Below are 14,813 nucleotides of genomic sequence, written 5' to 3'. Positions count from 1 at the left end.
TAAGAAGACACAAGTCTTTCTTTTGCAGGAAAAATTCCCAAAACTATCTCTCCATTATGCACACAAAATGATCTCTGTATCTTCCCACTTAAGAAGGACAGATTTTATGTCCATCACAGCACTTTGAGGCTACAATTATTCATGCTCCTCTTCAAAAAGCATAGCTATTCTGTGAGAACTTTAATGCTCAAATGGGCCATGTAGTCTTTAGAAAAGACACTATTTGTTCCTTAAGACCACCTTGCCATGTAAATTATACATGTAAATCTTGAAAGAGATTCATTCTGAGGCACTCCTATACTCAAATGTTGATGCACATTCTCAGGTAAATACAGAATGGCATACAAAAATTGTTACAGTAGCCTTCCCAGGGGACCTGGCTGAGTTGCCAGCCCTGGAAGGATGTAAAAGACACGTAGATGTGGCACTTAGGGACATGGTTTAGTGGTGGCACTGCTGGGTTAATGGGTGGACTGATGATCTTCAGGGTCTTTTCTAACCTAAATGATTCTGTGACTCTATGTGCAAAGTAGCCCACAGCACTTGCAATGAAACAATAAAAATTCTCTGGGTTTCAAAAGCAAAAGTAGTTGCTGGTACATGTTTAGCAAGACACAAAGTTGGATATAGAGCAGACATACACTGAGAGACAAAGATGACAAGAAGACTGATGTCACCATTATCTTATATGAAACCCACTACAGGAAGGTTCCTGTGATCTACAATTTTAATTTTTTTTAGGGAAAGACAGTAGTCATTATTTCACATGTACGTATGCATACAGCATACATACATATATATATGTGCATTTTTGTATATAAATGAGGAGTATATATTCTAATATATAATATGTATTAGAATATAATAAAGAGTATATATTCTGGTATTTATTTGTATACTTATATATAAGTATATAGCTCCCTAAACCTGATTTTCCAGAATTGGAACACTGCTGTACAAAGCAAGTTTACTAGTCACTGCTTAGCCTTACACTATCATTCATGTTTGGTCACTTCAGATAACTTGTAAACAAATGTGGAAGAAGTGTATGTATTCTTGTGCATTTGCAGAAATCTCTTAGTTGAATTTATTTCATCTGTGCAGCTTTGATACAGATTTCCACCAGTTTGATCAAGTATAATGAATAAGAATGGCAAGAGTTACAGAGTTGGCACGGGCTGTGTATGGTTCAGTTTGGATTCTTGTAGCCCAGAACTCAGCTATGGGCAAGTTTAATGTTACAGCTCTGATAGTGCCAGAACAATGCCTTCACTTTAGCATAAAGACTAGCAGAAGTATTTTGGAAAATATGAACTACTTCACAAACTGTTACTGTAACTCACAGTTTGGGGTTTAGATTAACCTAAAACATTTCACTCAATTAATAGCTTCTATTTTTATTTCCATCACTTACATACATAGTTTAATACAGTACCATCTGCTCTCACAGACCTGGTTTTAGTTTGACATCTTTCACAGAGTTAATTTGCTTCATTATTTTATCTTGGAATGTGCATCTATTCAGTATATAGAGGTTAAGTGAGTTTGTTTTGTGCAACCATTGCAAATCTCAGGCACTTTGACTTAATTCAGTTGATAAAGAGAACTTTGGTAAATTTACTGCAAAATGCCTGAAGATCTTCTCCAACCACTCCAATTACAGTTATCTTTCTAAAAATATGTTTGTGACATGAAAAGAACAATTCCCTAAAAACTACAAAAAAGGAAACACTCCACAGGAATGCATACAGACTGAAGTGGAAAGCTACTCTCAGGAAAAACAAACATGAGGCAGTCAGTATTGTGTACTAAATACAGTTCCCATCTTTTTTTCCTGTATCTTACATTTTGTCATTGATCTTTTATTCTGGTGCAAACACTTAAAATTTTTGTCCTCATGGACATTCTCATTTGGTTCTGGGGAGCAGGAAAAATAAGCAACCCAATTATTTTCTCCATTCTTTTAAGGACTACAGCCTTGACTGTGTCTTTCCTTTGTTTCCTATTTTTAAGCAAGATTTTTTTAAATGCCTTTTTCAAAATGAAAGCAACAGCAAGTTCTTAGCAAATGTGTGATTATTGACAGAAAAGTGTAAACAGAAAGCTACCAGGTGTGTATTTTTTGTTGCAGTAAGACCAGTTTTTATTGCTGCACATCTAATTTTCCTTGAATTACAACACTAGCTTATGAACAAGAATTCCTTGTTGACTATAGTATCAGTAAGAAGATATAGCCCTCAATGTAAGATTACAAAAATTGTTTCCAATTACATGTTGATAACATCAGGTGCTAAATGTTTCCATTTCAACAATAATTTCTAATTTGTGCAAATAATAAAGAAAGCAAAACCATATTTTAATTCTTACTGGTTTTGTGGCCAGTGAAGAATAGGTTACAAAAATAAAAGGGAGAAATACCTAAAGAGGAAAACTAACATGAAGATTAAATTTGATGTCTTAGTGTTTTTGTTTTCTAAAAGAAAGGAAATCGGGTTTTCATAGGGAAACACTCCTCACGCCCATCCCATCCTTCCAGGGCTTATTGCTCTGCTTTGGAAAGCAGCACACATTCATGCTTTAGCTCCAGATCCAAGCACTAATGAAGTCACGTAAGCTTAGAGTAACCGGTCTTGGTCTCATGCTAGTCCCGACGGACTCAATCTTGCAGGAGTTTTCCAACCTATAGGATCTGTGATTCCATGGCAACATTTAAATTGGCCAATTTTACCTGATGCAGATTTTAATTTGCATTTTGGGGCGTTTTCTGTCTTTGACATATGTACCCCTAAGTATTTTTTATTTGATGCCTAGAGCCCTATATCAAGCATATTTGCAGTAGGCTGGTTATTTTGGGCTACTTTTCTTTCTTACTTTACAAATACCATATGTTAGTGCTTAGAGACAGAGTGGCTAGAGCATCTCTGTAAAGAGGTACAGCAAGATTTATTTGGGAATCACAGCGAGGGACATCTCTCAGCTCAAAGCTGATGACTGTTCATTGAGGCTAAAAATTTGGAGGCAGCCAGATACCAGTGGTTGGTTGCATCACTCTTGCATGCAACTGGCTGCAGAAGTTGGTGAACTGTAACAACATTAAGCTGACAGGTCACAGATGCTATGCTGGACTGCTGCTCATAAGCATTGACAAAAAGAAAGTACACTGAAGAAAAATGGCTATTGAAGCATATTTCATTATGCAGTAATTTGTAATACAGGAAAGGTATCCATTTTAAGCATATATACACAAGCTTACAGTAAATGAAGTGATCAGTTGTTTTGAGGAGGAATAAGCTGCACTAACACCAGTTTTACCAGTAAACAATATAGAATTTTTAAAAACTTTTCACAATTTAGAACCTTATTTATAGAATATACACACTTTTATTAAAAGATGAACACGCAATGGGGACAATTTCTTCCTCATACTAGTATGAAAATACACTTACATTTTACATACTTCCTTTTATATTCAGTGGTAAACCTCCACAGCTTGGTTTTATTTGTTACTCCACCACCTAATGACTAATTTCCTATTAGTCCAGCTATCCGAAGCCATAACCCAAGGAACAGAATTGTAGAAAAAGGACTTCTTTGTAGAAAGTCAGTAACACTTCATATATTGAGTCAGATTTTCTTTTACAGCAAGTTTTCTCAAAAAACAAGATAGTTTAAAAAAATTAATAATGATGAAGATTGATACTAGCAGTCCTAAGGATACCAATAAGAAAGGATTAGGACTGATAGTAATACAGTGGAAGAGAAATAACAAAATAATTGGTGCTTTAAAAAGCTTCTCTAACCCATAAGTAGCCCAGACAGGGTTGGAGAGAGAGTATTACACACTATATCAAGTCTGGCAGAGGTAGTGGTAAAGGCCATTGAAACTGTACATGACTTATTGGTCAATTTTTATAATTTGCTAATACAGCTAGAAACTTCTTGGAAATATGTCTCTTTATAATATAATGAAATGCCATGACTATATGAATATATTTCTCCCTTTGGTTTATGAACTGGGGATTGTTGACTGCAGTATTTTTACCTAAAAAGCTACCCTACCATTGCTGTACAGCAGTGGATATAGGAAAAAAAAGAAAGCCTCTTTAAAAGGATCTGTATATGGATTGCCTGCACTAGGCACAGAACCTATTACTTTATTTGGAGATCTGCATGTATGCACAGCTAAACAATGTTCCTTGCAGGAGCAGCCTATAGATATTTTCCTTAAAGTATGTTTTAACATCTTACACAGATTTATAACCGTAATTTTTTTTCCTAACAGAGGATTTTCTAGTCAATACAAAAGTAGTTACACAGAAAAATACTTAACCAATGTAAGGCCATAAGAGAACTTAGAAGCTGCAGCTAGTCTTATTAAGCCACTAATATGTCCTAAACAGGCACAAAGTGGTTACAAGAATTTACATGATCAAAGCATTTTTGGAGCATGTCACAGAAATTATTGCCTCAGAAATGTGTAATACATTACAATTAAAAAGGGTCAAAAACACAAAATAATGTTTCCATGTCAACTGAATAAAAATAATTTATTTACAGATCATGAGGAAAAAAATAGAAGACCTTTCCTTTTCAAATAAATACATGTATTAAGGGAACACTTCCACTAACTAAAAAAATAAATTTGTGCGATTAAATGAATAGTTCTTATGTATTAACTAAAAACCATAAAAACATTCAAAGGACAATAGTGCAACCATGTCAGAGCATAAAGCTGATGTTTGCCATTTTACTGTTTAGGCTGAAGACAAGGTAACCTTTTAAAGCAAAACAACAGAAAAATTTATGCATTCATTTTTCCATGTATAAATACATGCTTTAATTTCTAGATTTAAATGTTTTTCCAAGTTCTTTTGCTTTAACATGCATTCAACATGGTACTATGCAAGCATTCAAGACATGATGGAGCTGACCATCACAGGATTTCTAAAACAAGTTCCAACTGAGCTATAGCTATATCCCCATTTAGTAGTGCTTTTTAAGTCATCTAGACGTTGATCATAAAATTACTCCAAGGTAAAACTTTGTTAACAGTTAACAATCTTCAACCCTGAATCTTATTTTAAAAACAACACTGTTTCAAATTAAAGTTGTTTTCCATAACACAAAAAAATTACAGAGCTTAATAAATGCATTCAGCTTTAATAATTTGGCTAAATAACATAAGATAGATTTTGGTCATTAAAATAAATTAAAAACAGAAGTACCTAAAACATCAGTGGCCTGTAGATAGGGAAAAACTGCTGTGAAGGCAGGTCCCTGAACTCACATCCTTCAACCAGCCTCTCTACAAGCATGGACATTCACATGGCACCCTCTGTATGATAAAAATATTAGATATGAAAGCAATTACTACACATGCACACATGCTGCTAATTCTGGGATGTGGAACCCACATTTGCAAGAGATACCCCTGATGCTGTTACACTGGTGGAGAGAAGGCCAAGGGAGATCTATGGACACTGAAAGGGGAGCCACCAAGATTGTAGTCAAACTCTTGTTAGTAGCAAGAGGTGATACTATGGGGGAAAATGGTCATAAATTTGTAGTCATTTGGGAAACTGAGGTTGGACATGAAGAGAAATATTTATCCAGAAAAAGAGGACAAGTATGAGAACATGCTTCCCAGAATGGTGGTAGTACCTCTGCCTTGGGTCATTTTCACAGGCTGGCTAGCCAAACCCACGGATAACCAAATATAGGGCTGGCAAAAGTCCGTCTCTGCTTGGGTCCTTCGAAGGTTGGACAAAACCACTTCCAGAAATCCTTCCTGCAAACAACTTTATGTGGTTCTCTGTATCCAGCAAAAACACTTCACTCATGCAGGTGTGTCAATAATGTTTAGGCAAACATTTCACCTCATTTACTGCAGGCCAAGACCACAGAACTGGTCAAACACAGTAGCTCAGGACACACACATAGAACACTGATCCCCAGTCTAGGCTCTCCAAGTTACCGAACGAGAAATGTTTTGGAATATAAGTAACAGCTTATAATCATGATCATCTCATCCTGAGAAAATGCAAATGTCTACATGTTGAAGGTTCACACTTCAGAAACCAAGCACTGGATCATCTTCCTCTCTTCTCCCTACAGCTGCAGGAAGAATTATCTGCAAACACATCCCAAATTAATTTTACTTCCATTCACTCACATGGACAGAGGGAAGGGTTCACACAAGAACACAGAATAGGCCCTCATCAGTGCAGTCAGTTAACCGTGGCTTTTCTTCTCAAAGAAGCTAACTGGAGCTATATATTTTTTTGTAAAAAATAATATAGGGTTAACAGCAAACAGTATGTATGTGATCAGGCATATTCCTGATACACCTGAGCATCCCGCGTTCTCTGCCACCTGCTCCACGTAAGTCTGAGAACTACAGTGAGGCCTCCTGTACTGCTGTGTGAGAAGATGCTATAACCCTGTAATCTCCTGCATGGAATTAGGTAGCATGTGAAGATTCTCTCAGTACTTAAAAAAAAACCCCACCAAACATGTTTTGTCTTCTATGCGTGAACTACTACATAGTGAAATAAAATGTCTTATTTGTTCTGGCATTAGATTTCTCTCTCTTGTTAAAAATTTTTCTGATAATTACTTGAGGATTAGCTGCTCTGATTAGAGGTTTGAAAGGATGCCTAAAAACAATACTTTTCCTAGTTTAAACTTTTTTTTTTGTAAATTATGAACCATCCTGTTTTTCAGACCTCCACATTTTATACAAGAGGTAACACAGTACAGGCTATACAGTGTTCACATAGAGGGCTGATAAAATGCAGCAAGAGCTGCTAGTCATATGGGTTCTCCATCAGCTTATAAAACTTTATCCAAGTCTGATTTACTGAATTAGGCTTCAGCCTGGACATGTTTTATTAATGGAAACAGAGGAGACAACAGTTTGCTGGCTCTGAAAAGGTCCTATCCTATTTTGATCAAAGTCAGTGACCGCTAAAAGTAACTGGATTATGACTGCTAACTGTGTCCATAATTTTTTACTACACTATAGAACTCTTGGAGACTACTTTAAGCAGTAATAACTCAGTTTTTAGAGATGCTGACCCTAGTAAGTTTCTCAGAACTTTTCTAAAATCAGGTGAAGGAACTCTCATTAAGGTAAGTGGTTGCTGTTCATTCCAGGGCTCTCTTTTAATGAACTATTTATACAAAAGCTTGTGCATGTGCAGCAATTCTTTCACCTGCAGAACTGAAACTTCAAAAACGCATTAAAAAATATCCATTAAATCAGACTCCTATGTGCTATTACAATCCTTCAGAATCAATCCTAGTACAATCTGAATGGAAGATATTTGAAAGACAAGGGAAAGATTACAACTCCTATCACTCTATAATACCAATAATGATCTAGCCTCAATTTCAGCAATCCTACATATCACAGGTGTTACATTCTCTCTGGAATTTTGAACTGTAACAGTCCAGACAAATGTTTCTTTCACCTCTGAACTGCGTAGGATCAGGTGTAAAGTCTACTTCTCCTTTCTTAATCAAACCCCAACACTCAAAATGAAATACATTCTAACTAGCCAACTTTTGAGGAACTACAACAGAACACCATGCACCTGCCACTGTCTTCTCCTGACAAGAGACCATTCTGGCTCCCCTGAACTTAGGGATTACTTGGACCTAGGCCACCTTTCAATGGTTTGGAGTTTTCTTATGAAATGTTTCATCAACATATACTTAAGGCTGTCAAAAACTAGATAAGCAGACACGATCAAAAAGATTAAATTAATTGAAGCTCTAATTTTTTCTTTACCTGTGAGTGATAGTGGATATTAGTAAGTTCTGTATGTAAGAAATACTGATGCCATAAAGAAACATGCAGGTAGAGACATTAATACATACTACAATATTGTATGCAGTGACTACTGTGGCATTGATTCTGAGCTCATTGCAATGAATTGTATTACTTAAGACAAGTGAAAACAGAGTCTATGAGGTGAAGCAATTTCACAAATTTGAACGAGTAGAAAGTAGAGTCTGGATTTTGAACACTATGTGTAATTTCTAAATATCCAAATGTATAAATCCATAATAAAAAGAAAACATTACTGAAATATTTCAGTTTGGTTTTTGGCTTTTTAAATGTACAAGTTATTTAGGTGAGGAAAATTATCTGTCGTTTAAACATTGCAACAGTTTTTTGTGATCGCCGACTTTTTGACAGGTGCCCCAGCCAGGCTGGTTACTGATCTTGTATCATCTTGATTATCACTTCGTTTTCGCACCTCGCTGTAAAAAAAAAAAGCAAACCACAACTGAACAAAAAATGTGCTCAATTATCATGTTTCTATTCATGTTCACGCTTCCATTTTTCCCACTATATGTCAAAGAGGTCATCACCATCTATCTATCGTATGGCTAATACTATGGAGTTTAGCACAGAATCAACATGTCTCACAAGTTTCCAATTTGGGATCATATTTATATTTCTATGCAAATCATAGTGATAAAAACATAGTTTTTTTAAATATCTAATAACTCCCCTGTGTTCTGATTTACCTTTCCTTTTCTTTTGAGAATTTTTTCCTACTTTAATATTTTACTATAGAAAAAGAGTATTTCATAGCTCTAAGTATAAAACCAAATAACTTCAGTTTCAAGTATAAATTTACTTGCATAGAAAAAAATGCACATTGTTGGATGCTTTTTATAAATGCACACTTAAAAGCTGTGTATGTATGACTGATTATGGATTACAGACCACTAGCCTTTCCAAATCATACTTTAACCAAAAATGGTTTGAAAAGGTAGTAGAACTGTAATATTTGGCTCACACATTATCATAGAAATGCCAGGGTGCTAAATGAACACAAACAGAATTTCTATCTTATAAATAATTTACAGAAGGGAACACCAAAGAAAATATGTGTAATTAGAGTGGTTGGTAATAAAACTGAATATATATTAATATGTGTGAAATAATTAAAAAATAATTACACATAGAATTATTACATTTCAAAATAAATTATGAAAGAGTTAGGAAAATAAATCCATGTAGGATTAAAATTAAAATTCATTCAGCGAACAGGTTTTAAAATTGCAGGCTCCATAACTGAGTCCTAGTTTAAATATTAATTATTGAGATAGCTTTGTAACATTTTCAAGCAAAAATGTTACTTCATTAAACTGAGAATAAATCCCATCTTGCATTTATCTATAATGATTTAACAGAGTATTCTTTTAAATTTTTTTTAACATTGGTACAATTTTAAATCAATGTGTTTATCTTTGTATGTATATTCACACACAATGTCCTTTTTATAAAATACACTGTGTTTATGTGAAAACAGAAACACAGCTACTTACCGAGCAAGATGAAGAACTGCTTCTACAATATTAGATCCATCTTTAGCACTTGTTTCACAGAATAGCGCATTGTAAGTCTGTGAGTAAAAACAAAATGTTAAGCTAACTGATCTGAGATGGTTCCCATGTGAACAGGTACATTTAATTACAAATTGTTTCCTGAATGAGAACACAGAAAATGATGACACATTTAAATGAACAGGATTTCTTCTAGTGCTCTTCGTTGTCCAACATATTCTCTTTAGTACTGTGAAATAAAACAGTAATTGTTTTTTAATTATATCTGGTTTATATTCAGTATATTCTGAATTAATGAACTGAATAAAAAACATATTATAGGCTTAATGTCCAAATTCAATCTTCTTGTTCACAGGACTGCAAAATAGTAAGAGACTTTCCAGGATAGGTTACTTAACCTAACTTGCTAGCTACTCAAACTACAGCATCTGGTTATTCTAGGTTAATGAAAAACATCATTCCATAAGCAACAGACATGGTTTCTGCCCCAGTTTAATCCATAAATTCTGCAAGCACTCAGCCACTCAAGACCCTTAAGACTCTCCCTATTATTCTACAAAATACAGGATGTGTGCATCTTATCCCCCATATAAATACATGCAAAAAAACCTTGTCCACACTTCTATTTATAGCAAGAAGTCCTATTTTCTTTCTTTTTTCTTTCACATGTGGCAGGAATACAAGAGTCTCTTGAAGATGAAAATACTCCACCCAAAAGCTGGACAGACATAAACCAGTCAATAGTGTGCTTCATATTTGAACTGGCAACTTCTGTTCAGCAGCAGAAAAATTCAGTCTTCTGCCCATCCACTTTTACACAAAAAAGACTGAGAAGTCTTTCACAGCCAATAATGAAGTTCAGCTCAGCAGACACTGAGATGTGATTTAACCCAGCAAACACAATCAAAACAGAGTAGTTTAATGAAAAGTATCCATGAATCCTCATTACTTGACTTGGACAAATGACCAGAAAATTACTTTTGTTTACTAGTTTTTCACAAGGTTTTCAGCTTAAAATTCCTAAAGACCATTTTATATTAACGAGGTACACTTGGACCTTACCATAGCCAGCTTTTCTCCATAGTTTATAGAGACACATTTTTGCCCTTGTTCTGTAACAGTTTGACGGAGATCAGCCTTGTTTCCCACCATCATAATTGGAATATTCTCATGAGTTGCATCCTATAAAGAGAATTTTATTTCCTTATTGCTCGAACACTCAGAATACAAAGAAGTGGCTATCATCATCACATCACACCACTTTCCTTTCCACGAAGTCGTGCACACTAGTAGAAAAAATTTACAAATTATGAAAGCTATGCCAAGGAGTTCTTCAATTCCCATAAGCCCTGTTTCTCAAAAAGGAATTTAATTTGTTAAGTTAATCTAATGGAATTGGTTACTGCATCCAAATGCTGTATGACAAAATCACTATGGGAAAAGTAACCAACTCCTATACCATGACAAAAAGAAAACACTGTCACAGAAGATGAACTAAATATTTTGCTTGCCACTTTCCCTCCTATTAAGCACCTCCAGCATGAGAGAAAAACCCCTTGTACTAAATGTAAATTCCTATTCAAATAAACAAACAAGAAGTACAAGTAGAAAGAAATACTGAAAATTTCACTTGAACTATAGCTAATTTACAGAATCTAATATATTGGTTTAAAATGCAAAGACTCCAAGGAACACTCAAGTCATCCACAAACAGGTATCTGAAATGTGCTGCCACATTCATTTCAAAAGGAAGTGAACGGGAAGAGTGTCATTGCACAACACCCTTTAACACAAAAAGATGTATTAGACTGAACTCAGTTATAACTGAGTATGTCAGGATACCTTTAGGACTTCCATGTAGCCTTTATTTCTGTGACAGACTGCTGTCTGGATAATTACAACTTACGGACAATAAAATTTTATAAGTAATAAGGCTAACACTGCAATGAAACATAGTTTATGAGTTGTATATATTTAAGGGTCTTACCTCAATCATATCCACCCATTCTCTCACATTAATAAAGCTTTTTTCACACGTTACATCATATAGTAGTAAGACACCATCTGCTCTTCTGAAGTATGATTTAGCAATACTTCGAAATCTTTCAGAAAAAAATAAAAGATTTGCATAAGGCCACATTATCAAAAAATAGTTCAGTTTAACATCACTAAGAACACAGCACTATTTAATTTCACTACTGAGTACAATTCTCTCCATGTAACGCTATGAGTTCTTGAAAACTGCTGGTGCTGGTCTACAAATGCTCCTTAAGGATCAACAGGATTCTGTCCTAAACAACAATCAATATTTTGTATACCAAAACAACCTACAGTGTATCTATTACAGCTAATCTATTCTCAAATTGTGCCAGGGGAGGTTTAGATTAGAAAATAGCAAAAATTTCTTCTCTGAAAGGCTGGTTGGGCATTGGAATGAGCTGTGCACGGAAGTGACAGAATCTCCATTCCTGGAAGTGTTCAACAGGCATGTGTGGATGTGGCACTTTAGAAGTATACACAGCAGTACTAGGTTAAAAGTTGGACCCCATAAGCTTAGAGGTCTTTTCCAACCTTAACGGTTCTATGATTCTATGATCCACCCACACATAACTTCCTAAACTGATTGGCTTACTTTACCTCCTTTGAAAAAGACAGGAAACCAGTAAAATTATACCAGGACTTGTTGATCAACTACATTCATCTTTGTCATGAACTTTATACAATCTGCTTAACCAAGTACAGTAACTAGGTATTTACATTGGATATTAAAATATCCTTTACAAATTTATTCTGTGGGAGGAAACTGTTTGGACCCCGACCTACATACAGCCCAACACAAATCTTGGTCAATGAACATACGAAACTGACTTCCATGGCACTAGATCAACCTCATAACAAGCCTTAAAAGCTGTCAGTAAAGAAGTAATGGCTCTCAAGTAAAGATGTCATAGGATTTTGAGGAAACTTTACACAGTAATTTGAAGAATCTTGGATATGCATTCAGCAATCTATAAAGATACTTCTGGCAAAATTCTAAGGTCTTTGGAAAGAAGTTTTTATATACCAAATACAATGCAAATCAGGACCAGGATTTTCAAGGAAAGAATAGGAGACAGCGAGGAAGGGAAGGGCAGGGAATCTCTAAGAAAAAACCTGCTCAAAAATACAGGTGTGTAAGAACAAAGAAAGCTAGAGACTAAAAACAGAAGCAACCATGTGCATCTACTCCATCGTTTTGCATTGACAAAGAGGGACACATGGATTTAATTAATTAATCCTGTGGTGAACCTCAGCTACTTCTTTCTATGGAGAGAAAAGATTACCTCAAGCATCACCAAAGCTAACACAAAAGCATTCCACCTGTCTTGAGGTCTCAGCAGAGAAAAATTGCATCGTTTATAGACATTTACATATGGACAATTGATAGGTTTTTTCAGCTAGGTGAAAAAAGGCAAATGACTTTTACAAACAAAAGAGTTCAAATTAGTAAGTGCAGAGCATCACTAACCTCTCCTGCCCAGCTGTGTCCCACAGTTGTAGCACTGTAGGTTCTCCATCAACAATTAGCCTTTTCATTTGAAAATCCACACCTGGAAAGAATCATGTATATAGTTTAACAAAACCCATCAATAATCTTTTAAAAACTGCAGAAAATTAAAAGGTAGTGGCTATAAACAACAGTTTTTCAAAAATTCATCTCTTTTAATAGGTTATAAGATTTCAGTCAGTCATGCACATACTTCTGAACTGCAATAATCCCCTGAATGTATTTCTTTTCCCAGAAGAATTGATATGAATTGCATTCTGAACAACAAATAAGATCTCCCTCTGCTTTATTGTGCTAAACAGTTTTTAAAAAGAAGTGAAAGTGTTTTATAAAAGACTTTATTTCAAATACCAAGGAAGAAAAAGACAAATTAGAATGAAAATCCTGACTCAGAGGCAATAAAACACATATATAAGTATGATTTGACTGGAAGACAAATTCAGTCTTTGGAATTGTTAAGAAGTTTGTTAACTGACAACTATACTAATATACACAAGAAGTCAGTCAGAAATCCTTCTAGCTGTATTTAAACCAAAGCTTCAATAACACTTTGAAGAAATGGCAACAAAAAATAGTATGAAAGACATCAAAGGATAGAATGAAATACTAAGGAAAGATGGTGTTGAGAAAACAAGAAAGCAATGAAAAATGCAAGAAAGTTCATACACACACAAAGTTCCTTACACTGGCATTCCTTTTCTGGTGCTTTATGTTGTTCAGAAAGCATTTTCTTTGTAAAGAAAAACTAAATTAGACCAGTATCCTATTGTCCACTACAAACAGCTGTTATTACTAAGCTTTAGTACTCAATTAGATCTCACATCCTAAGAAAACCATGTGTGTATATCCAGGAAATCCTAGCAAGCAATCACAAAAGTAAGCTTTTCACCCACTTCACTGCAAAATAACAAGGACATTCATTTGAATATTTTAAGAAGAACACCAACTATACCCAGAGTTGCACTGGTATTGCCTCGAAATTCATTCTTGCAAAGTCTCATAAGGAAACTGGATTTTCCCACAGCTGCATCTCCAGCAAGAACTATCTTGTAAGCCTTCTCTGAACTGGGGTATTTTGGAGTGCATTCATTTGCATCTGACTGAAAATAAAAAGAATCCCTCTGTAACAACTCATAAAAAAACCCCCTGTATGATTCTTTTCCAATTTTCCCCTGAAGAACTGGTTACCTCAGGGGTGAGAGCAGATATGTACTTCCTTGTTGAAGCAACTGAGCCGCTTCGACTAACTGGTCGTGAGGGCTTCCAGTCGAAAACTGCAGTGCTGTTAGCAGGACTGTACGCTTCTTCATCCCTGATCTCTGGAACCTGAAAGTATGAGTTAGTTCTCTGATGACAAAAGTATGCTTTTTTGGAAAGGCACAGCTAAAACTGATTAAAACATTTTAAAAGTTTGGATTAAACAGAGATAAATTACCAGAAACAGCTGTGCAATTCTAATCAAAATACTGTGATTATTCTGTTCTTATTCATTTTTGCTGTTCACTATAATCTACATTTTGTCTTTTAACATGTTCACTGTTCAGCATCCATTCTTTCAGTACTCTAATAGAGCAAATTAATTTCTATATGAAAATTTCAAATTAAAACACAGTCACAATAAACAATTGTGACAATACTTTATTTCAAAGCTTATTTTTTGCTAACATTAAAAACTTCCCCAAAGACATGACTCTCTATGCTACTGCTACTCAAGCTAAATTAAGTAGAGCACAGCTGTAATCAACACTACTCCTAGCAAAGTCTCCACAAACAGTTACTAATGCCTACTAAATGCATAAGAAATGGTTTGCCTTAAAAAACCCCCATATTCTACTGTGCTCGATACTAATTTTGCTATATAGTCCTCAGTAACTCTTTCAATGTTACTAACAATAAACGGACA

The 14,813-nt window shown here is 35.1% G+C and overlaps 1 protein-coding gene across 1 annotated transcript in view; it reads right to left on the bottom strand.

Moving 5' to 3' along the window:
• Positions 1-2,125: 2,125 nt before the first annotated feature.
• The window catches only part of RASEF (RAS and EF-hand domain containing), a 35,922-nt gene continuing 23,234 nt past the window's right edge, over positions 2,126-14,813 (bottom strand). The window contains exons 11-17 of the mRNA XM_042033664.1: positions 14,099-14,236; positions 13,863-14,010; positions 12,872-12,953; positions 11,351-11,465; positions 10,426-10,545; positions 9,346-9,422; positions 2,126-8,268 (exon numbers count right to left, since the gene is read on the bottom strand). Coding sequence (XP_041889598.1) covers positions 8,160-8,268; positions 9,346-9,422; positions 10,426-10,545; positions 11,351-11,465; positions 12,872-12,953; positions 13,863-14,010; positions 14,099-14,236 — 789 coding nt within the window. The 3' untranslated portion in view covers positions 2,126-8,159. The remainder of the gene's footprint in view (positions 8,269-9,345; positions 9,423-10,425; positions 10,546-11,350; positions 11,466-12,871; positions 12,954-13,862; positions 14,011-14,098; positions 14,237-14,813) is intronic.

The sequence above is a fragment of the Corvus kubaryi genome, unplaced genomic scaffold, assembly GCF_017639235.1.
Source record: "Corvus kubaryi isolate FWS band 111438036 unplaced genomic scaffold, C.kubaryi_AGA036_p1.0 37357, whole genome shotgun sequence".
Taxonomy (NCBI): Eukaryota; Metazoa; Chordata; class Aves; order Passeriformes; family Corvidae; genus Corvus; species Corvus kubaryi.
Note: the sequence above shows the minus strand (reverse complement) of the source record. Positions and strands in the feature narration are given on the sequence as shown.